Source organism: Vespula pensylvanica, chromosome 8, assembly GCF_014466175.1.
Source record: "Vespula pensylvanica isolate Volc-1 chromosome 8, ASM1446617v1, whole genome shotgun sequence".
NCBI lineage: Eukaryota > Metazoa > Arthropoda > Insecta > Hymenoptera > Vespidae > Vespula > Vespula pensylvanica.
In genome coordinates, this window is record NC_057692.1 from 2668820 (window position 1) to 2693502 (window position 24683).

General features: G+C 32.5%; 1 protein-coding gene and 1 long non-coding RNA gene across 2 annotated transcripts in view; both read left to right on the top strand.

Moving 5' to 3' along the window:
* The window catches only part of LOC122631391, a 64165-nt gene extending 53587 nt beyond the window's left edge, over positions 1–10578 (top strand). Inside the window, exon 3 of the long non-coding RNA XR_006327697.1 lies at positions 10538–10578. This is a non-coding gene — a long non-coding RNA (uncharacterized LOC122631391). The remainder of the gene's footprint in view (positions 1–10537) is intronic.
* LOC122631388 (neuroligin-4, X-linked-like) overlaps positions 10573–24683 on the top strand; it is a 155342-nt gene continuing 141231 nt past the window's right edge. Inside the window, exons 1-3 of the mRNA XM_043817036.1 lie at positions 10573–10920; positions 13375–13773; positions 15321–15496. Coding sequence (XP_043672971.1) covers positions 13517–13773; positions 15321–15496 — 433 coding nt within the window. The 5' untranslated portion in view covers positions 10573–10920; positions 13375–13516. The remainder of the gene's footprint in view (positions 10921–13374; positions 13774–15320; positions 15497–24683) is intronic.

A 24683-nucleotide genomic window follows, 5' to 3' on the forward strand; every position in this document is an offset into this window, starting at 1 on the left:
ACTCAACCACTTCTTCCTTTTTTATTTTAAGGAATCTTGAAAACTAATAAATAAACATCGTTATGTATATATCCGTCCAATCCTATAATCCTTGTAGTTTTTATTTTTTACCTATCCTCCACGTACTATATCTGTAAAATAAAAAATAAAAAAAAATAAATAGCATTTCTCAATCTTTGTGAAAAACTAACGAAAACTTTCTAGAGAACGTCGTAAATCTTTATACAATAGAGATAGCTAAGCGGATGCATAGGATGGTGATATACACGTTGTTCGTTTTACAATAGAAAGACTCTCTTCAATCTCCAGGAGTTTCCACAAAATATTTTTCAAGCCGATATATCTCCTTCACGATAAACTCTCGAACGATGCACAGGTCAAAACTAACTAAATGCGCGACTTTCGTAAATCCCTTCGGCATTCAATTCCCGACCTCTTCCAGGCATGAAATTGAAAGGAGCACAACTCGATGTTTGTTGCTCGAGCATGGCTCCCTCTAAGTGGAAGGATTGCGCTATCAAGGTAGTATTGTTGTCCACTCGAGTTCTCTCTTTTGCTCTCTCTCTCTCTCTCTCTCTCTCCTTCTCTCTCTCTCTCCCTCTCTCTTTCCAATATGGCTACCATACAGACTCCGTTTGGTAATCCTTGAAAACGTCAACTTCTCTATTGTACGCTCGATCTACGATACACGACGGACAGGAATTTCTATTTCGAGAAACGTTTGCGGCAAGTTGGCAAATATGAAAGATATTTTAACGGCTTAACGAACCTGACGTAGATCGACTTCCAACTACTACTATAACATTACATATTTGTCACTCTCGTTAGCGATAGTCATCTAAGTAGGTACTTGCAACTCGTTGTATTATCCTGGAACTAAAAAATTTAAACCGTGCTCTTCGAATCCAGTTTCTAGTACGTACCAGGCATCGACCTGTCATCGGATCGATAGCGCTCGCTGCGTAAAAGTAATAAACTTCAAAATGGCGTCGTTCAAAGTGAGTGAGAGAGAAAGAGAAAGAGAAAGAGAGAGAGAGAGAGAGAGAGAGAGAGAAAGAGAGAGAGAGAGAAATTCCACGAAATGTCGTGTCGTAAAAAATACCTCAGGTCAAGAGGAATATAATTATATATGTGTATAGCATATAGGTAGTCTCTTAGTAAAACGTGAACGTTAATACTAGAACGAATTCTACGCACAGAAATATAAAAAACATTCTATAAAAATGTTCTCTATGTACTTATACACGTAGGTGTATCCGATACGACCTCTTTTCGGAGTTAATGTAGATATTATCTAGTTCTATGAATTAAAAGAGAAAGAGCAGGGCTTAACAAGAATAGCTAGAATAAAATAAAATCTGATCCCAACTAAAAACTAACTTTTGTTACTTATATCTTTGCGTTGAATTCATTCTCCAAGTTACGTCAGCATTTTACGAAACAATATTTCTATAAATAATGGAGACTAACATTCCGGTTGATTTCGCACATTACTCTAATCGTAAGTAGAACTTTCTGGATCTTCTCCTTCACCTTCGTAGGTAGGCAAACAAGTTCCGCTCTTTTGCAATAGGCTCGATGCTTGAGAGCTCGCTATGGTATACTTCACGTTTGACTTTTGCCTTTTCTCGCTTCGCTCGTTTTAGAACGTTGTTAACTCTTACTTTAGCTACTTTCCCGCTCAAGTTTCGTCTTTACTGAGTTTCAACTCGGAACTGCGAGCGAGTTGAGCATCATGAGTCTTCGAATTGTTGAATAATCCACTCGTTTGGGATGCTATGTAAAAGGGTGGACATTTTTCTTATGCATTTTTAATAAAAGCGAGAGATAGAGAGAGAGAGAGAGAGAGAAAGTTAGAATGCAAGTAGGAAAAAAATATATATATATATGTGTGTGTGTCTGTATGTACGTATGTATATATTAATATTAGTTTCTATTAAGTCACCAAATTCTAAATAAGTAAATGACAAAAAAGTCAACAATTTATATAATATAGTATTGCATAATATAAACAGTATAATATAGTATATTAAATGATATGTTATATAGCTATAAACATTAGTATTTGTAATTTGAAAAAAATATACTCGTAATGAATTGTATATAAAAAATACGTAAATTACGAATAGTTAATTAAGAAACGATAGAATGAAAAAATTTACATAAATAGCTACTTATAAGAAAGAAATATGTAAATAGAAAGCATACTTTGGTACTTTTTAGAAACAAATAAAACTACTCGATCGTTTGCAAACCTTAACGAGAAAACCAGTACGTACATCAGCTCGTTGAAACCTCACGACGAGAGGATCGACAAAAAGCGGTTAAATGTCCAGTTTCGATTTGTCAGAGTGGAAATTCCAACAGTTAACTGTAACACATGTGTGTATGCGTATGTGTGTGCGCGCGTGCGAGTGTGCGTATGTGTCTATAGACGAATTTGAACGAATAATGGAAAGTAAATGGAAAATTCCAGGTTGTCCAGCAGAGAAGGGTCCCTAGAGTAAAATTCCACGTATTTCCGGTAAAGGCAACGTTTACTAGTGCAGTGCGTTTTCTTCTTTCAACTTGCAACTTTTGAAGGAGAAATTTTTTTTTAGTACACCTTCAAAATTCAAATCAGTTACATATGCTTATATATATATATATATATATATATATATATATATATATATATAACATAGACATATTTGTTTTTGTTCATATTCAAGATAAAATTTTTAAGCTCGGACGTTCTCGCAATAGTTAGAACAATCTTCACAATGCAAACATAAGAATATGAACAAACGGACTTTATTACTTCGCTGAGCTTCTTACTAGTTTCGGGGTAAAGAAGCGACTTTGTCGTTAAACAAGCTTAAGTGATATATAGAGTAAGTATGTACAGTAGTACGTAAACACGCTGCTAATCAAAAGTTTAGAAATAAGCTACCTATAGTTCGCAGACTAAATATTGGAAAGTTTAATATAAGAAGAAATAGGATTTATAGGATTTATAAGATATCATACTTGGAGAATAATAAAGAAGGATGAACGATTGAATTTTAATTATTCTTTACGTACACATATATATATATATATATGTATATATATATGTATATATATAGAGGTATATATATATGTATATATATAAAGGTATATATATATATATACACATATATATACTTCTTAAGCTTTGGAAGTCTAATTAACTTTTCTAATTCGTTCGTTTTTACATCATCCAAAGTTCACATTTTATATTATTATATTTATTTAGACAAACTAGTTGTAACAACTCAAAGCATGGTCAATCGATAAAAAATTCAACGGATCGTTGAATTATCGTATCGTAACAAAGTGACGTTTACGTAAAGCAACGTCACTACCGTGTTAGCTCGAATTTATTAATTAATCTAATTAACTTAATTAAAAGCTGAGTTGAGGCCGTTTGTACGCTCGCAGAGAGAAAAAAAAATAGGAAGACACTTTGCACAGGAACGCGAAAGAGGACGATTTATGCTTCCGGCATTCGGTATGATTTTCAGCGATCTCTCACCAACGTTAGAATCCTCTTAGTTACTAATTACGAATAACGAAGCGACTGTCGGACAAAGTAAGATAATTAACTCAGAAAGAAAAAGTCAAAACTGCAACGAGGAATTGACTAATAATAATTCTCAATATGCAAAAAAAAACGCATATTTTTCCAAAAATTTTCATTGTCCAGAGAATAAAAAATATTGGAAATTTTAAATACCTTAGCCGAATACAAACATTCAGTTCTAGATTGATCTCGCGTATAATATTTATTTAAAAAAATTCATGATCCATCTGCATAGCGATTTTAACAAATTTTTTAGGTAGATACTATTTATTTTATCATTTTTTTCCCTTTATCATATGTTGTTATATTTCGTCATATAAAATAAACGTATGTATTTCATCGAGATTTTTATTGAACAAAGATCATCAAATTTTCTAACAGCCAGAATTGAATGGAATTGTAGTTATTCGCGGATAATTCATGTCATCGCATACGTAAATACGCACCATCACCGAATTCGTTTTCAGTAATTTTACTTTGTGAGTAATTACCGTCTTCGGGTAGCAAATATCCACGGTCCATACGTATTCAACGGTTAAAAGTCAACATTGACTAGAATAGCTTTTCCCTGGTGCAACGATATTTCGCTTGCGGTAGACCAGGGACTCTATGTGTACTTCAGATCGTAATAATAGTCTACGTTAACAGGAGCACGCGAGATGTCTCGAGAGCGTATGCTCGAGTTTGATATATCGAATGATTAAAAATGCCCGCGATATGGAAGTACGCCAATGTAGATACATTGATATTATATCTATATTGAAAGATCGTGGTAGATACGTATCTGCATATTTTTTGTCATATTTCATGCGTTTATATCAAAATTCTTTTTTTTTTTGTAAAAAATATGCAAATTCCTATATTAAATAAATTCTCATTAAATAGAGACAAAATAATAAATTCTAACGATTTTCATTTCATTCAACAATACGACAGAAATAATGCAACGACCTAATAGTACAATATAAAATAGCTACTTTTTAAATATATCGGCTTCAAAATTTGTCGAGAATATGTATGTATATATATACATTGGTGATAAGATTATAAAAAATGGAATAAATCGATCTTATTATAATGATAAGATCTAAGAACATATGCAGAAAGAGGGCATTTTCCCCTTTAAAATGATCTATGTTTCATGTCTCTACGACTTTCCGTTCAGAAGATATCGCTCTTCAAAATATTACTATTCGTCATTCATTCATACCAAAGCTGTGTATACTACCAAAGCGTAGTAGTAGTAAAAAAAAAGATGGTTTACGTTGGTCAGCTGACAAGTCTCGAGTAAATTCCAGGAATTTATATAGGTCACTGTGTCAATGCCTTTATGAAAGAAATTATCTAGGTCAGTTTTTCTCAATGGGAACACTTTTATTTAAATGTAAATATCTCAGAAACTAAAAATCATAGAAAATTCAAACAAAGACCGTTTTAAAGGTTAGATTTTTTTCTATTTTTTTACATAACAATAATAATTGTTTAACGATTTTTTATAAACAATTTGTTATAAAAAATTTCAATAATCATTTTTTTATCGATTAATCTTATGCAATATATATATATATATGTGCAGGGATCTATCCGTAAATTCAATAATTTGTTATAAACAATTTGTTATAAATAATTTGTTGTAAACAATTTCTTATAAATAATTTCTATAACTAATTTTTTATCAATCTGTATTATAAGTTATCTTTGTATACACATACACCTATCCATAAATTTAATAATTTTTGTTATAAACAATTTGTTATAAATAATTTGTTATAAATAATTTCTATAATTAATTTTTTATCAATCTGTATTATAAATTTTGTTTATATACACATACATCTATCAATAAATTTAATAATTTTCATTATAAACAATTTGTTATAAACAATTTGTTATAAATAATTTCAATGATTAATTTTTTATCAATCTGTATTATAATTTATCTTTACATACAGATACACCTATTCATAAATAAAATAATTTTTGTTATAAACAATTTATTATAAACAATTTGTTATACATAATTGTTATACATAATTAATAATTATTCATCTAAACAATAAATAATCGGTATTATATATAATAGTAGGAAAAAATAGTGGCGTATTAAGTATGACATAAAATAATATAAAAATATAAAATTCTAATAACAAACAAACAAAAAATAAAAAAAGTCATCTTCGTCTCTCTGAATTCTTCTGACAAATTATTACCGTGTGCGCGTTCTATTTTTCCTTATTAAATAATAATAATAATTATGTTCTTTTAAATCTACGCTTCCTATGTGTTAGTTAAGCATAGCGTTAATTAAGTGCCTTGCTACCTACACATTTGCATATGTACTTTTAATAGAAAAGTTAGACATGTCAATTAAATAGTAACGTTACTTAAAAACTAATTTAAGAAATATTCATTCTTAGCTCATTATTACGTTCTGCGAAATGGAAATATCGTGCCCCGTTATACAAAATTAAATGATAATAATAATGATGATAACGATGAAGATGATGATTAATGATAATAATTATGGTAATAATAATAGTAACAATAGCAACAACTACATGAACAACAACAACAATAATGATGATGATAATAATAATAATAAGAAGAAGAAGAAAAAGAAGAAGAATAAAAATAATAATAGTAATAATAATATAGAATACAGGAATGAAATTATGCGAAAGCATGCGAAGTAATTTGCAGCCACGTTTTAATTTGGCACGGTTCGGATGGTACGTTACGTCGACGAGAAGAAGATGCAGAAGAAGAGTTGTGAGAGTTGGCGCAGCATCGCGCCTCTGTCTTTCTTGTTTTCAGAGTTCACACTTTTCCATGACGGCGCTGTTTAATTGCGTTTACAAGAGCCCGAGCTCACACTAATATACATATTACTGGGCTGATTAAAGGCAGTCCGCCGGAACCGCGTATGTCGCTTTGCGAATTCCATGAGTACAGACAAATATGGAGAAGGTACCTCCCGAAGCTCGAAAGCAATTTCCACGGTTAGATTAATTATTTCGTGAAATTCAAACGGCATCCCGCGAGATACGAATGAAAAATGAACCAAAGATGAGGAGAAATAGACAAAATGAGAAAGAGAGAGAGAGAGAGAGAGAGAGAGAGAGAGAGAGAGAGAGAGAGAGAGAGAGAGAGAGAGAGAGAGAGAGAGAGAGAGAGGAAGGGAGGGAGATAGAGACTAACTTTATAGAAATAAAATATATCAAACTTTTATATTAAGTATTTATCATAAATGTTAATAATATTATTTGTTGAAATTGAATATTAATCTTTTTAGTTTTTATCAGGCAACATTTCAGAGGTATATAATTATTATTTTCCAGAAAATAATAATTTCATTATTTGTAGGGCCTGTAATTAAGATCCTTTTGTTAATCAAGATCAATATACATATTATTCCTTGATCCCAAGGAAACCTTGAGATCAATCATTTTTATCGGTTCATATAAATCTGATATTAAATCTCGAAAGCTATTATTTCTAATCCGATCTAATTACTAGAGAATATTTCATTTAAAACGATATGATTTTGGGGGTAATTATTAAACAAATCGTGAAAACAAATCTTTAGAGATTTACAATAAAATGGAGGAATAAAGTATAATGGGAGTTATGGTTGATTAGAATCGTTAAGTCGAAATATTTCATCGTCACGTTGACTAGTTATAATCGCTGGCCAAATCATTCGCCATATCTTTGCTTAATCGTTCCACTGATATTTATTATCGATCAGGATTATTATATTGACGCTTGTGCTCGCGAGTTACACGGATTTCGAGGCTCCCCGAGGTACTTAGGAGTTTACGCTCCGTTCATTTATTGAGTTACATACTAATCGAGTTTCAAGCAAGTTATGGTTTATAGCAAGAGTTGCGTGCGCGTACATATCCTTCACCATTTTATAGCTTACTAAAACGAACGAATTTCAGTCAACACTTTATTGTTTCACTATTTATTATCACGTTCTGTATTCGTGCAGATTTATCCCTTGTTAAGGAAGAGTTCTTATAGCTGACATAAATTATTCGAACATTATTCGTACTAATCTACTATTTCTAAATTAGGACGTTTATTTTTTCAATAAATCACAAACTTATTCGAAAGTACAGTTATGTGAATAATTTATTGTATATAAAAAGAAAACATATAGATACGAAGAAATGTGATAAATGAAGAAATAAAAAAGAGTTATAGTATTATATCGAAGAAAAAATAGAAAAAAGGAAAATTATGAAAAATCGAGATGTATGAAAAAATAGGATTGTTAAAATTGAAAAAAAAAACAGTTGGTTATTCTGAAATTCATCAAAAAGATATTCAACTGACTTGCATGATGCATACAATCAAAGCTCGATGATAGTCGTAGTTTTGAAAGAACGGCTGACACGGATTTTTCTCAGCAGTGCTAGCCCGATGATAAATCGCGTCGCTTATCGTCCCTGACATCGTCTCGGTCGTGCGTTTAAAAGCTTAAAGAGCACTGATCGTAAAGTGTTTTTCGCGGATCGTTCGCGCACAGAGAAATCGATTGTGCGCTTTTCCATAATGGTTCGTCGGTGAAAAAGATTGAAAAAGGAGAATGAGAAGGGTTGATGACGATAGAAAGAAACTAGGTGTTCCTCGGTAAACGGAGTTATCTCGGGTCATGTGTTAAACGTCAAAATAATTTCTCTCGTTTCAACGTTATCGAAAGATGTATCATCGCAGCGACGTTGTAAATGTTGTCATTTGAGCTTCAATAAATCACGATAAAGTCTCTATACACAAATATATCCTACTTATTTTTATCCATTCACGTAGAACATGATTGACAAAAAATAATCCTAACGAATCAATTATTTATAGTAACAGAAGTTAAAAGAAAGGAGAAAAAATACCTTGGATATTCCAATGAAAAATTCTACAAGTAAATAAAGAACGCAACAATTAACCAAATGAAAATATAAACGATAATAGAACATAACAAAAAATTTGTTTCTACAAAAAAAGTTCAAGTAAAAATATCGTTTTTTGATATTCGCACAATCGAAAAGTAGAAAGGAAAGAGGATCATTTCGCAAAAAAAAAAAAGGAAAAAAGAAAAGAAAAAAAAATTGAATAAGTAGAAAAGGGAGAACTATCAATCACTTTCAAGTCGTGTAACTCGAGCAAAAGTTTCGTTCGATTCTCCACTGATCGAGTTTCCACGAGACGATCGCGTTATTTATTTCGAGGTTGAGTCTTACCGAGCATAACCACAGTAATTTAATTGGAAAAGTTCCGGCACGAACCGTCTTATTCCATCGTCAAGCCAATGTATCGACTAGCTCAACGATTATGACGGCTAAAGCTTCACGAATCTCGGTGCCCCTTCGGCTAGTAATTACATTCGAATAGAGCTAATTACGTTTACCATCTCTTCGCAATGATAATCTCTTCGTTTGTGTTATCTCTCGATCAATTTCGAATGAGTTTTCACGAATGTTACGCGTATTTTCGAGTAATCCTTTCTCTCTCTCTCTCTCTCTCTCTCTCTCTCTCTCTCTCTCTCTCTCTCTCTCTCTCTCTCTTTCTCTGTCTATTTCGGAGAGAGTAGGTCGTACTAATAAGAGTTTAATGAGAGCGAATAAACCACGTAATTGTCCTTCCTACGTTCCCTTAATGATCTTCCTTCGTTCTTGTTCATGAAATGAAGTTTCTTTACGAACTTACATACGTAGGTACTACGTCATTTTGCTGTTATGAAAAGAGCTCCTTTGATTTGACGTAAAATCCTACGCTGACTAATTAATTTCAAGGCTATCGTATTTACCTTGAATCTTTCTTACGTCAGTACATTAAGTTGAAATGTTTCTAACAAAGTCGAATCTTCTACATCTTCTTAACCTTGAACGTTGAACTCTAACATACCTTGTATTTTTGTAATCAGTATTATTTTTCTACGTAAAAAGATCTTCATATATAATGATTGATTTTTTCTAAATATGTCATAATTAATATACTATGGTTATATATTGGGTAGAAATTATAAGTTTTACATTATCTAAGTTTTTTTGCTTTAAACATGAATAAAAATATTGACTTTAAATAAATAAAAATTTAATTAACATTCCTGAAGGAAAGAACGAGAAAGATATATGAGCAAATAAAATAGATCAGTGTATTGCTTTTAATCCAGCGTTATTGTAAATTCTTTTAGGTATATGAGAATAAATGGATGATGTTAAAAAAAAAGAAACACCGATCTAGCTATCTCTTTAAAGACATTCAATCCAGCTAACAAGTTGTAAGTTACGACTTTGCAACTAATTAAAACTATCTTCGAAGGAAGTTCTTGCACCGAAGAATTCGAGGTCGTTTCTATTTTAAAGAAATATCAACTATGTATGTTAATCATGCCAACACACACGAGTCTAATTTTAACATGTAACACGCAACGAGCACTATCTTAAAATCAAAAAATGATTTTATCAATCGTAGGCTACACGACAAACGTTTCTGTTCCTATTCCAAATTCTTTTCACGTTCATAGATTCTGCTTATTTTCATAATTTCTTATCTCCTTCTCACAGTCAGCTTCGAAGAGACTATATAACGTCGATTTCTATGCAAATTCTACACGTAGATAACTGTAAGATCTCTGAGCTTAATGGTAGGTTTGAAGATAAAAATTTCCTCAAAGAGCTAGAATTTGAATTGATCCTAATTAAGAGACTATAACTGTTTCATTTAAGTTTGAATAACGCAAGAGTAGTATAAATAATCCAATAATATGATATTTTTATTATCTTAATAACAAACTAATAATATCACAGTTACTAAAAAAAGATTTTCAGATTATATATATATATATATATATATATATATATATATATATGTATGTATGTATGTATGTATATGTATATATATTATATTAATTATGATAATGTATTTTTAATGGAATATTTTGTTCTGTTTCAGCTTAAGAAGAATTTCGTGAGTAGGTGATAAATTATTCAAGATCGATCGATCGGCCAAACAATGAAACAAGAAAGACGAGTAAGTTAACAAAGAACATCATGAAAAACGTTGACAAACGTGAAAAATTTTAATTCGTAAATAGACTCATCTAGTGATTCGTGCTATGAATCAAAGGGAAACTCGTGTAGGCGTGAGACTGAAAAAATCATTAACAAAGTCCTATCGATCAGCGATTAACGGTGGAAGTCGTTCGGTTCGAAAGAAAAGTGCGAGAACGAAGATGCTATCGGTGAAAATCTCACCATTACGAGAGTCCAACGGCTGGTAAATCTTCGATAGAAGTAGCTGAAGCAGTTAATTGAACTCGATGATCGGCTCGAATGGTAAGTTTTGGAATAACAAAGTTTAACTTAAGTAATATCTTTTCCTTATCCAACAGATGGTGAACTAAACTTTGAAAGACTATGAAAACGATTATAAAGATTATTGAAATATCGAATTATCGGAAGAAATTCATCTAGAGACTTTTCTTTCCAACTATTGTAGTAATGAAAAAGTTAAATTATTCCGAATAAATGATATCAATTTTAACATTATAATCAATAACTTATTGAATAATTCCAATATACTTTTGGAAGTAACTTTCAAAAATAGTCACGAAAAATAAAACATTACAAAAGCTTAGTAATTTAATGAAATCGATCGAGCCTAACGGATCGTGTGTATCACGAGTATTAAATTAAAAAAAAAAAAAAAGGAAAAAAGAACGCATCGTTTGACGTTAAAAAATATATTTAATCAACTAAAATCTCGTTTCAAACGAATAAACATTTATTATTTGATTTTGCGATTCGTCACGTAATGTAATAACATGGGATCCGTTACGATCGATCGAAAATAGCAAAAGATGAAAGAAATATTAAATGAAAAATAAGGAAAAGAAATCGAGCTCCGTCGATAAGGAAGAGAAATTATCAAGAAAAGTAATACGTGCGAAATAGCTGATCCACGTTCTCTCTTCCGAGAACTCCTAAGATCCTTCGTAGCATTCCTTCTTCTCGCAAATGACGACGAGAAAGACGTGATCCTGTTACGCGACGCTGAATTTTCAGCTTCCTTTCCGAGCCGATAAGTACTGATTTCCATAATGGTTCCACGTACGAGTGCACTCAGTTACATTCTCCTTTCTATCTTCCTCCCTTTCATTGCTCGACACTCCTTCCTTCCCACTTCCCCTATCTCCATCGATCACTTTACCCCTCGTTTTATCACCTACTCTAATGAGTACCTATTACGTTATCTTGATTAATTAGCAGGAATGTGTGATTATTGTAAGCTTATAGATCATTAGACATCTAAGAATATATTATCATAGAACAAATATTAATTATTAGATCATATATAGATCATAGTCTACACTATATGAAAAGGAAAATAAAAGAAAAGAAAATAAGATAGTCGTTATAGAGTTATATTTCACAAAAGTTTGTTAAAATTACGAATAAATTATTTTCTTTTAAGAACAATTAAAAAGAGTGTTCGAATATTAAAATGTTTATAACATAAGGATAATGATTCAATATCGGATATACTATGCGTATACAAGTCTATGAGATTCGAGTGTATTCATATGGAAATACCTTACCCTATAAATAGTTATCTACCAATTGCCTGCTGACTTACGTACTGTAATATAAATCGATACGAGAGATGTATTTTGTCAGAGACTGATTAATTTTCACCGATAACTACCAGAACCAATCTATAGCTATATGAAAACGTCTAGTAGTACGATATAAGACAGGTACCTAGCTTGGTGAGTAATGAACGCGTTAATTCGTTGCCCCCGGCCAAGATTCCACGCTTCTCAGAATTTACGAGGAAAGATACGACGAAATGCACGATTTAATAGTCCCCTTGAAAAAAATGTCTTTTCCCTTTTTTTTTTTCTTTTTTTTTCGGTAACCTTTCAACGTCATTAGAGATCTAACGCGAACGCGTTATTTTCTCGTTATTAGAACTTTACTTTCTCGGCTTATTATCGTATAAAGTTTTTTGTAAATTATTTTACCAGTCAATATATCCTCTCCAACTTGTTAATAATCATTCTCTTCGACGGTTTAATTAACGTTTCCAAAATATTCATCGTACGTTGTTCTAAGTATCCAAAGTTTAGTGATTTTCATAGAGAGAAGACTCTTCAAGGCTTTTATCATGGCATCCAAGTTCTATCTCTCGCAGGGACTCATAAACCACGCATACTGCGGTATTATCGTCTAATCATATTGAGAAGGATAACTCCTCGAGAAAATGAGGGAAGGGAAGAATGGTTAGAGAGAAGCAATAAATTCGAGACACGTAGAATAGGTAGTGACTGGGGAGGCACAAAGGGAAAAGAGGGAAAAATAAAATAGTTGAAATATTTGCAGGATATTTTTAATAGAATCTTGATAAGTTCGCGAAGATATAAAGTAATTTAGTTGATAAGTAAAGAAGATGAGAAGACTGTGACGTGGAAATAAAATAAATAAGAAATTCGAATTTTTCAAATATATTCAATCATTTTCGCAGGACATTTAAACCAAATTTTTTTCTAAATAAATAAAATTTTAATTAAATACGTAAAAATGATACGTAGGTGAAAGCGAGTTAAAAAAAAAAAAGAGAAAAACAATTCCAATAGTTCCCCTATAATAAATTCCATCTTGTTTTATCAAACGTCTAAACAGAAAGATCGAACGTATTACCTGGGTATATAAAAATAAATATACAGAGTGAGTTATTTATAAAAAGAAAAAACCGATTATGCTGACGTCGCATAATAACTCTTTTTTCAGAGGTGGCAAGGGCAATGGGTCCTTGTATCGCTTTTGGCAGGTAATCGTCGTTGTGCCACGGTGGCTAAATGAAGAGGGATCGTTTGGTGGGCCGGTGATCGATAGCGGATACCGCTTGTCGCCGTGCGAGATTCGATTCGCGATGGAACTCCTTCCGCTGTTATTACTTTGCCTCCTGATCGCTCAGCCAACCGCCTATTCCCTTTCGATCAAGAGTAAGCTCAATCCGCGGATCGTGCAAACTCGCTACGGCGAGGTTCAGGGCTTGATCAGGTCCTTCGAGAACGCAAAGTTCCTCAAACCGATCGACGTCTACCTTGGAATACCCTACGCTACACCACCCGTTGGGAGCAACAGATTCTCTCCAACAAGGGCGCCCAGCCCTTGGGAAGGTGTCAGGTTTGTTCTAACTTTTTCTTTTTCTTCTTCGTTTTCTCTTTTTCCTCCTCTTTTTTTTTCTTTTTTTCTTTTTTCCATTTTATTTTCACTTCAAATTTACATTCTTCAGTTACGGCAACTATGAAAAATTGACGAGAGTCGGATTTAAGAAGAAAAAATTAGCGAATCGTTTCGTACATATATACCGAGCAAAATTTTATTAAACATATAAATTGCGTGGATTTAATTTATGATAAAGTAACTAATTAAAGTTAAACAAAGAATTCTTCTTAAATAAAAATGTAACGGGAGGAAAGATTTTCTTCCATTCCTATTCTCGACAAATCCAAGCAAGATTCTAAACGCGACAATATATGTAGATGCGTTACCCTACCGATAGAAATTGGCAAGGATTCAACAATTTGGAAAATTGAAAACTACCGAGTTAACTTCACGCAAGTAAATCATTCAGCATTAAATTTATGTTCCAAGTTATGTACTGAAAAGGAAGACAGCAATTTTGAGAAGTTTCGTCGCTATCGGTTCTTACAATCTTCGCTTAATAATTGCAACCTTCATAGACTCATCGAGTCTCCAAATATTCAAGTAAAACCAGCGAACAAATTCATGATTCATGCTTACGTGCAATGAGTCCTCCTAACAATTTCTTCGAATATTTACGATACACTCCTATTTTATGTACGATATGATATAATGAAAGATTTAACCCCACGCGGGTGCAACATATCTTTCTTGAGTTTCATCTCGCCAATATCGGTGAATACTGTAACTCGAGATCGAACGTACTCCTACGATCGCTATTAAATTTATTTTCTTCCTTTTTCTTATATTTTTAACGACAGGCCATTGTCACGAACTCGAGTCTTTTACGATCCTTATACGAAATGGTTGAGATAATAGTCCCATTAAAAGACTAATTAATGTGACATACATTTATATTTTATCTAAAATTAGTAGGCAACGTAAATGTTAATTAAATTCATATATCATCGATATTTAATTTATTACATTTATTACGTTTATTAGATCGATCTAAAAATGGTGATAACTAATGATTGAATTTTTTACTCTAAAAATGATAATATAGTGTTTTCTTTTATAAATATCATCAATGAACGATTCATATGCATATGTATTTCTTTGTTGTAATATATATAATATTATATAATCCATTAATCCAGTCGATAAAGTAGATTTCTGTGACTGTAATTAAATATATAGATATAAGAATATATATGTAGACTGTTCTATTACATATATATATATATATATATATATATATATATATATATGCACACACACACATACACAAACATATACAAACATACACACAGTGTACTGTAATTAAATATCAATGACATAGTAATCTACCTTACCGACTGGATTTATTTTTAATCAATAACAATGTATATTTTTTTTATTATCACTATTATTCTTATTATGAAAAATAATTCATCCATAAATAATTTATCATTCGTTGTTGCATCTATTTTATCGAAATAAACGGAACAACGAAAAGATATTGTATAAAAATTTTATCTTTCCAGATTATCGGACTCGGTCGGTCCAGTTTGTCCTCAAAAACTTCCAAACATCTCGATCGAGCAAGAGGCTCTCGAGCGCATGCCTAAAGGAAGACTGGAATATCTGAGAAGATTGCTACCTCATTTGCGAAACCAAAGTGAAGACTGTCTATATTTGAACATCTACGCTCCTGCTATGGGTAAGTCGAGAGATTTTCATTTTGATAGTATCCTTTGCGATAAGGATCGCATCGTTATAAAAATCATTGACATAGTTTCATTCAAAGAAAAAAAAAAAAGAAAAGAAAGGAAACTTCGACAAATCTTTTTAAAAAAGAAATCAATCGCATCTTCTCCTTTTTCCTCTATCCCTTTATCATCGGATCATTATCTAAGCAATCCAAACTTGGATTCATATTATTGAACAGTTGGGACTAGAGAAAAGGGGAAAGAGAAAAAGAATAAGAAAACAATTTCATGAGGTTATATCGTTGTACGTATTTTAACGTGATAAAAATGACGCTCATAGGGGTGTAAATGAAAACGTATAATACCACGATAAAGAAGATAGAAATGAACGGTTCCAAGTGAAATGACAGAAGTAAGTATATATGCGCGCCCACGCCTTTGTGTTATCCGCGTGTGCATCTAACCGCGTAAACACTCGCATTTCTCTGCTCACTGATCCCCGAAGAAACGTTCTTTTCTTCCACATTTCGTCTAAGCGAACGGCGAACGATTACGGAAGAAAGAATACCAGTTCTCTTTCCTTTCTTTCGTTTCTTTCTACGAGTTCTTCCCGTTATCCACTTCTTTGAGAAAATCGAAACTCGGAATCTATTTCGAACGTAAACGATAATCTTTTTTCCTCTTTGACATTAAAGGTGTATTGCCTTTTAGTTCTCCTTTTTTCTTTTTTCTTTTTTTTTTTATTGTACGAATAAAAACGCTCGTTATTAATAATATAGGATTACGGATAATGTTTTATCTCTCTTATATAAACTCTAATGCATTATTCAATGTTTTATTCGTTTATTGATGTAGTAAAGAACAGAGACAGTAGAAAGTAAAATTATATCTCTCTATACGATCTCTTATCGGGATAAAATTTGGTACTACCTTCGAAAAGCTGCCATTTTATTCTCTGCCAGACCGTATTATTTTCGAAACGTGAGTCTACTTCCGAAGGAAGAAAAGAAAATAAAAGAGAAACTCGTTGGGATGAGTTTAACGAAACACTTGGCACCCGAAACCATTCGAGACCATGGAGGCATCCAAAAAATGCACTCTGTGTTTTCGCTCGAGGTGACCCTCTCCCTTCGTTCGTATTTAGGTCAAACCATTTTTATCCCCACCCGGTATCGCGGCATGCACGTTCGCGTTTCGACAATGAAACATCGAAAGGTAAATGTAAACCGGAAACGGATGCAAAGAGGGAGGCAAAGCGGGCTACGAGTACTCGCGTCAAAGTATTCGGCTCGTTGCTTCCCTTGCAAAGACTGTGGAATACAAAAGCACCAATAGCTCGATCCATTTGGAACTAGATCGTACGATGTAAATGTAACTGTAAAACTTTACGTTCACGTTGACGTTTTCGCCCTTATTCCTCATCTTCATTCTCTTTTTTCCTTCTTTTTTTTTATTACACGAATGAAAACAACAAAGGATTGTTATCTGATTACGATACGATTATCATTTTTATTATTATCATTGAGTCATTAAATTAAATTTTAAATATATTTATTAATATTAAATAGAATTATATACGTGAAATGAGAAATTCAATGATTATTAATTATATTACTATATAAAGTTAATGATAATACTCAATTATACAATTATTTGACAAAAATTCGCCGTCAATAATAACAAAAGCGTGCACTTTATTAATAATTAAATATACATATAATGTATTATTTCATCTGGAAGATCTTTATTAATATCAGCGATCATTATCAAAGGAAATGAACGTCGGGATATTCGATCTTCAAGTCAGACCGAAGGAACGTTCTCTCAGCTTCCTCTAGCTCTCTGTTACGCGTAACGCAAGTACATCGTCGAGTTGGATGGCGAGACAGCTGCAACGGGTCGTGAGTCGTGCCTAAGTGGCACCCGAACCACAAGAGTGCCTCGAGCTCTCCTACCTAGCTTCTCCTCACGATCCTCGGGGTGTTCATTTGCGCGATACGCGAACCCACCGCATTATTAAATCCGATGGAATGCGTTTTCCACGATACTCCGGATCGATTTCACCGTAACTGATTGATTAAACAATGATCTTGGAACAATTATTAAATTAATAAGCTTTCGAATTATATTTGCACATTGGTTAACCATCAGGATGCATTTGACATTATTCGGAAATTTCATTAATTAAATCAACGTTAAATTAATCAATTAAATTGTATTAAATATAAAGAATGTTTTCTATGTTTATATAATTTTGAGTTTTCCAATTAACATACAAAATGTTCCATTTGTTTTTCTTCTTAATGGTACTTAAAATCCTTGTTATCATTGGTAATTAACGATCTACTCGAAATATATTCGATAAAGGATAGTTGTGGATGGAACGTATCGAAGCTAATTGCACTCTGCCTTCGGCTCGTTTCATTCGATACCATAATAAGACTGAGCGGCTGACTTCGATCGATGCATCGATAAGTAACGTAAGCTATTAGGATAAGGATATTACGTCAATTATTTAGTACAATAGCAGATACTAATTATTTATAATACTTATGATTTTTCAATCAATTTGATAGCTTTCAAGATTCGAAAAAAAAACGTTTTATTTTAAAGATAATTTCATTTCTCTTTTTCCTCTCTCTCTTTTTTTTTTTTTTTTTGATAATATTCTGTCTCTTCTTATATGGTTTCAGGTTACAAAGACAATTTCTTTATCTTGTAGATGATATTCTATTAATCCTTGCTCGTTCCCAGGTCCTTTCCATGAATAATTATGTATATTGTATTTTTATAACGAGAGATAGTTAAGGGTATAAAAAAAGAATGGTAGAGAGAAGAAAAGACAGAGAGAGAGAGAGAGAGAGAGAGAGAGAGAGAGAGAGAGAGAGAGAGACAGAATAAAATCCTTATTTCCGAAGTATTTAAAGATAAAACAAAAGAAAGGAAAAGACAGAGGGAGTAGGAGAGTTGAAACCAATTTCACAAAAAGTTAGGGATTCGATTATTAGTTCGCGGTCCAAAAACTTTTTCTTCGTCTCTCTTTCTTTCTCTCTTTCTCTGTCTCTCTTTCTCTCTATCTATCTTTCACTTTTTCATTCTCTCAGAGCTTCTCTCTTTTTCCTCGTTTTATTCGTCGTCAGTCCGTGCGTTTCTTTCATTCGACCAAAAATATTCTACCTTACCTTTTTCTCCGGAAAGAAGACAAACGTGCGATCGCAAATTACTCGACTTTGGGAACTTTGAAAAACGGTAAGTACACTGAGTGCTCGTGCATCAATTTAGTTCGGCTGACTTTTGACGCGAATGTCCACTCTACTCACATTCTACGTTCAATATATTTCTCTCTCTCTCTCTCTCTCTCTCTCTCTCTCTCTCTCTTTCTTTCTCATTCTGCCTCTTTCTCTTCCTCTCTGTCTCTCTCTTTCTCTCTCTCCTTCTCATGTATTTTGGTCTCTATCCCCTGATAAAGAGACAAATATACTTTTAGTCTGCAAACCTCGATACGATCGAAATCAAAATATCTGTCGCTTTTCTCAAAATTTATGTGAACTCGATGTACTTTTACTCGCAAATGAAACGCCAGATATTCGTACGGGTACGAGTAAAACGTCGGGGATTTTGGAATTTGTTCTATCTCTTTTTTAGTTCGAATTAATGTGGGAGAAAAGAAAAATAAATTGTTTACGGTCGAATGGATTTCGCAAAATAATGGTTTTTGTGATTGGTTAAATATAATTCGTGCTATCTCTTCGATACGAAAAAGAAGGAGTAGATATATGTATTATCTACGTTTCATGGAATAAAATACATATGCGTGTGTGTGTGTGTTACATATTTATGTATCATACATTCTAGATTTACGTACATATACACGTTCATTTAAAAATACTCCGATTCATATACGTATTTAATTTACAAGAAAAGGGAAATATGATGGATGATATATTAAAAAAAAAAATTTAATACGACGACGTATAATACGATATACAATGCAATACAAAGCGCAATGATAAAAAAATTATTGTTTAAAGTAGTTATATATATTACGAATAATAAAAAAAAGAGTCACTAATTCTTTAGATTCAATATCGGATTTTTCCCGGTCGGCAATGGACAACGAGCTCGGTTATCATTTATCAACAATGCTAGAATTATCTAGCGAGAAATATATCGCGAGGAAAATATCAGCAAAAGATAGTACCGAAGTATATCTCGGGTAGAAAGCCTCTTATTCTTGACCTTCGTTCTTCCGACATCGTCGTCTTAATTAATTATATCATAAAGACCGCAACGCATGGCCAGCACGAACAAACGTGAAAGAAAATAAAGAGAAAGAAAATAGAAAAGAAAGATAAGGAAGATTCCATCAGGAAAACATCAAAGCTCTTCCATTACCATCAAGAGAATGCTTGAAATTGTATTATTAGAAACGCAGATTATTTTTCATAAAGAAAACTTTTATCATAATTCTTCACTTAATATTCTAAATCTCTCTCTCTCTCTCTCTCTCTCTCTCTCTCTCTCTCTCTCTCTCTCTCTCTCTCTCTCTATCTATCCATCTCTTATTTTATATATATGTATATCTATTTATTTTTCTATACTAATGCGCATACATGAAATATTCTGGTGTTGATTTGTTTGTCCGGTATAATTCCCGAAACTATTTTATCGATTTTGAAAATAGCAACTTTCATTACTATCACATATTGCTTTTTATTTCAAAATTTATACATAATATTTTACTCTCTCGGCTTCTAGATCGATCAATAGAGAATAAAACATTGCATAATATCATATTTCTTTCTCTCTTCTGATTCGATCATGGATAAGATATAGGAATCAAATGAAGGAATTATTTCTTGTGTTTTCAAAGCAAGACGTTCACGAAAAGCATCGTTAGTATAGTCACTCCCGGGGCTATTATTCTTTTCTCGGTGTTTGAACGAGTGCCAGAGTGGCAGAGAAGAGAGCAAACGCATCGAGCCGAACAAGTAACTGGAGGAAGTTGAAAGGAAGTCGAGGAGAGAGAAACGCCAAAAGGTAACGCTTCTTCTTTTCTCTTTGAGATCGAGGAAAGCGGACGTTTTCGTTCGTTACACATTGTCCCGATTAAAAAACGATTTTAAGGATGATTTACTAGCGACCTAAATTGAATCGCTAATCTAAGTTTGAGAACTTTCCACAGGGAACTGGCTGGAAGGCGAGGTGAATTATAACCTCTGAAAATAGATGTCATCGACCCCCTCTAGGGGTGGGGGTGAGAGCGGGGGAAATAGGGGTAGATCGACGGCGGAGTATACCGTCTGAAAATTTCAAATTTCTTCGGTCTCTGAACGAGTTTATAACTTAGACGTTAAGAATGCATTCAGAAAATCGATACTTCAAGTCGATTTTTAACGATTCGAGTTTGTTCTTCCGAACGAATAACGTCATCTTCAAATCGGCGGAAATTAATAATATATTATGAGCATAATTGACAAATTTTTCACCGTGTGCTTCTTTTGAGATTGATCGAAATTGTATTTAAAGGAAACGTAATTTTCTTAACTATTATAAAAGGCGTAGAGAAGGTTACAAGAGAAATCATGAGTTTATTCGAATATTTCAGAAAATTAATGAAACGGAAACTTCTCATAAATATTTATGAGACTCTTCTTGTGGAAATGAAAAAAAGGCAAGAAAAAAAAGAGATAGATAGATAGAGAGAGAGGAGGGGGGGAAGAAGAAAAAACAAAAAAGAAAAAACGCAATGTTCTTTCCTTACAAGATTCAGGTTCGAAGGAGTAAGCCGTCGGTCTTCTTCGATCGCCATCTTAATTACTTTTCGAGCTGTGCCAGCACACCGGTGAAGCATAATTGTTTTCATCATCACCATAATGGTTGTAGTTCAAACGGAACACGGTACTTTCCAACGGTAACGACGCCTTTAACCACCGACACATCTATAAGATCTTATACAACGAGGAAGATTGTTTCCACCAGTTAAAGCCCACCTTCCATCGCGTTTTTCTCATAGTACCCACCCCCTCGCAATTCTCCTCGACCCTTTCTTCCTTCGATGCCCTTTAGCCCGTCTCTTTTACGCTCTAACTTTGAATTTAATTCTCTAGTACGTTCGAAAGGATGCTTCGAAAGAAAGAGAGTATAAAAAAGGAAAGTAACTTTTCAATATCATGATACTTGTTTCAGATAGAACGAATATAAATATGTCTCGGGTGAATTATTTAAGAACGTGTTTCTATATCGAGGATAGTTTTATCGATATTTGTAAATATATTCTCGATATTATCGTCACACATCTCCTCTCGATCGAAAGTTACGTCGATACATCGAGAAATGTTTCACGATTTATTATGATATTTCGCATAAATATTGACTTTCTCTCTTGAGGGTAGACCTTTTTATTATTTCAATTTTTGGCAGATGAATTATCGACGATAGGTGTTTTAATGATAAATGTCATAGTAAAAATTTACGATTGAACCTACGCGATTGGTCATTATTTATTAAAAGCACAAATTTCTTGTAAGATAAATATAACCCTTCTTTAGCTTTTCATTATTATATTTGTTTAAATTTATGTCTGTATCTTTTCTCCAAAAAAAAAAGAAAGAAAAACAAAAAGAAGTTATTGGTTTAATTAAATTTTTTACAATATCTTACGAGTATTGCATTTGATAAAGTTCTACTACAAAAAGAGAAAAAGAAAGAAAGAAAGAAAGAAGAGAAAAAGGAAGAAAGAAAGAAAAAAAGAAAAAAGAAAGAAAGAAAGAAAGAAAGAAAGAAAAAGAATGCATCAGTTCAACGTCACGTTCGAGAATGTCGCCATAGAGGGGTGAAAAGAAAAGAGAGAAGAAACAAGAAAAGAGAAGAAGCCAGCACGCAGAGAGCGTCGTGAAAATTGAAAAAAAGAATAATGAGGAAGGCGATGTGCAGGCTAGTCATCGTCCGGACGTGAACTTAGAAGGGAGGGTCAGAGTACGAAGAAAGAGGGTAGAAATGGTAGATGAGATGAGTTGAATGTGCGAGAATGCGAAAGCCACTCGCTTCCTGCTAGTCGTACTACATAGAACGTACTAGCCCTTTACTCCTCGCCCATCCATGCAGAACTTTTCTCTCGTTGAGAGTTTTGTGATTTTTATTTATTTATTTCCTAAGATGTCCCAATATTCTCGTCAAAAATTAATAATCATATATATATATATATATATATATATATATATATGTATGTATATGTATATATGTTATTATAAAATTATTACATAGATTTATCTTATTTTATAATTATTGTATTATATTTTATTATATATCTATTCAAATAATAACAGGAGTATCTTTATTTATTTCAACTTGCTTCAAATTATTTATTATTATAAAAGGAAAGAAGTTTTTAAATTTCTTCGAGTGCAAAAATTTTTAATAAATTTATTTACGAAAATACCACATTTATATAATAAAAATATCTTCTATTTTAGAAATGGAAGATATTTCAGAAAAAATTTCACGTGATTATCTTGTTCGTATAATGCTGGCCGTTATCGTAAAAGAAAACCAGCGTCCCTACTAATTTGGATACTTTGCCTTGTTTACTGAATTACCTCTTTACCGTCGAATTTTTTGTTAAAAATAAAGTTGACGACAAAATCGATAAAAGCAAAGAGAAGCGTCGAAACCGGAGTATAGAAAGAAACGAGAAGAAAGAAAAAGTTAACGAACGAGCTCCAATTTTAATATTAGCCCTTTGAACATATCGGTCGAAAGTTAGGTGTAACGCGCGCATATTCAATTATAAAGTGACTAGCATGTGTAAGGCAAACGCATCAAAGGGGAACACGATTGTATGAGGGAACAGAAAAAATGTTGATAAAAGGGAACGAGCAAGTGGCAAGTGAATTGCGAGTCTGTTAGAATTCTTTCAACTCTATCAAAAGTCAGAAGAAAGGGTGGAGGTAAAATAATAGAGGTACAGATATTCGTTATTCAAGGTGGACCATTTGAAGCGTTACTACGTTTTGTTTAAGGAAGAAAAATAAAAAGAAATAAAAAGTTATTTTACATAGATATATATTATATAATGTAGAGCAAGTTGATGATACATAGATTTTTGATGAATAGAATATAATTTTTGTTCCATTTTTTCCTAAGAAGAAGGTATACGAAAAGAATATTTTTTATATGAACGGACATTTTTCGTCGTTGTAGAAGAAAAAAAAATAGAAAAAAGAAAAATAATTAATGGTACGTTTATTGTACAAGGGATACCTTAACGAATCTCAACGTTTCACATACACAAAAAAAATAGAATTTAAAAGCTCTCGACATAATAGTTCGTTGCAAGGCTTTATATAGTACACCTTGTATATATGTAACACAATAAGCTACTAACGAAACGACGTGGACGAGGCAATGCGTTTGTAATAATGAGAACTATTTCGAGAAACCGGCTAACTCAAAGACCAACTTCCCTCATACTGCATTTTTAACAAAAAAAGGGATAGTCAAAGAGGATGGGTTGAAGGGAATGGTGAAAAACAGAAATGGAGAAATAAAGAAAGAAATGGAACGCGATATTGTCATTTCTTTTTCATTTTTACTGTTCGATATTGATTCTTGTATGCATTTAAAACGTAGTCGAAATAATTTTTCATTTTGCTCTCTTTTTCATTCAAATGATAAAAAATTACATTCAATTACGAAAAAAATAGTTCAATAAAAAAAATACTTTATTATATTTTATTGAAAAATAAACCATATACCATTATAATGTCTATTTATAATATGAACCATCATAATATGTGCCTTTTCATTAAAAAAAATTGTCGATAATATATTTTTTCTATCTTGACGTTGTCATTGCGATAATAATAAATTATTCTCTTCTATGAACGAGTTATGGAAATTTTTAACGGATGTTGCCGTACAATGTTTAATTAAAAATATCGAGAAAGTTGATGTAAAAAATCAATTACTTCAAGAAATGATCTAGAATTTTTCATCTAAAAAGTGTAATAAAAATTCAATAACTTACCTTAGCACTATCGCGTAATATCTATCGTTTTATTCCATCACTCTTCCTCGCATCGAACGAAGGAGGCAAATCGCGTGCATACCGATAATCTCGAAATTGCTGGACTATCGGAAGCAGAGCAAAAGACAGAGAGAGAGAGAGAGAGAGAGAGAGAGAGAGAGAGAGAGAGA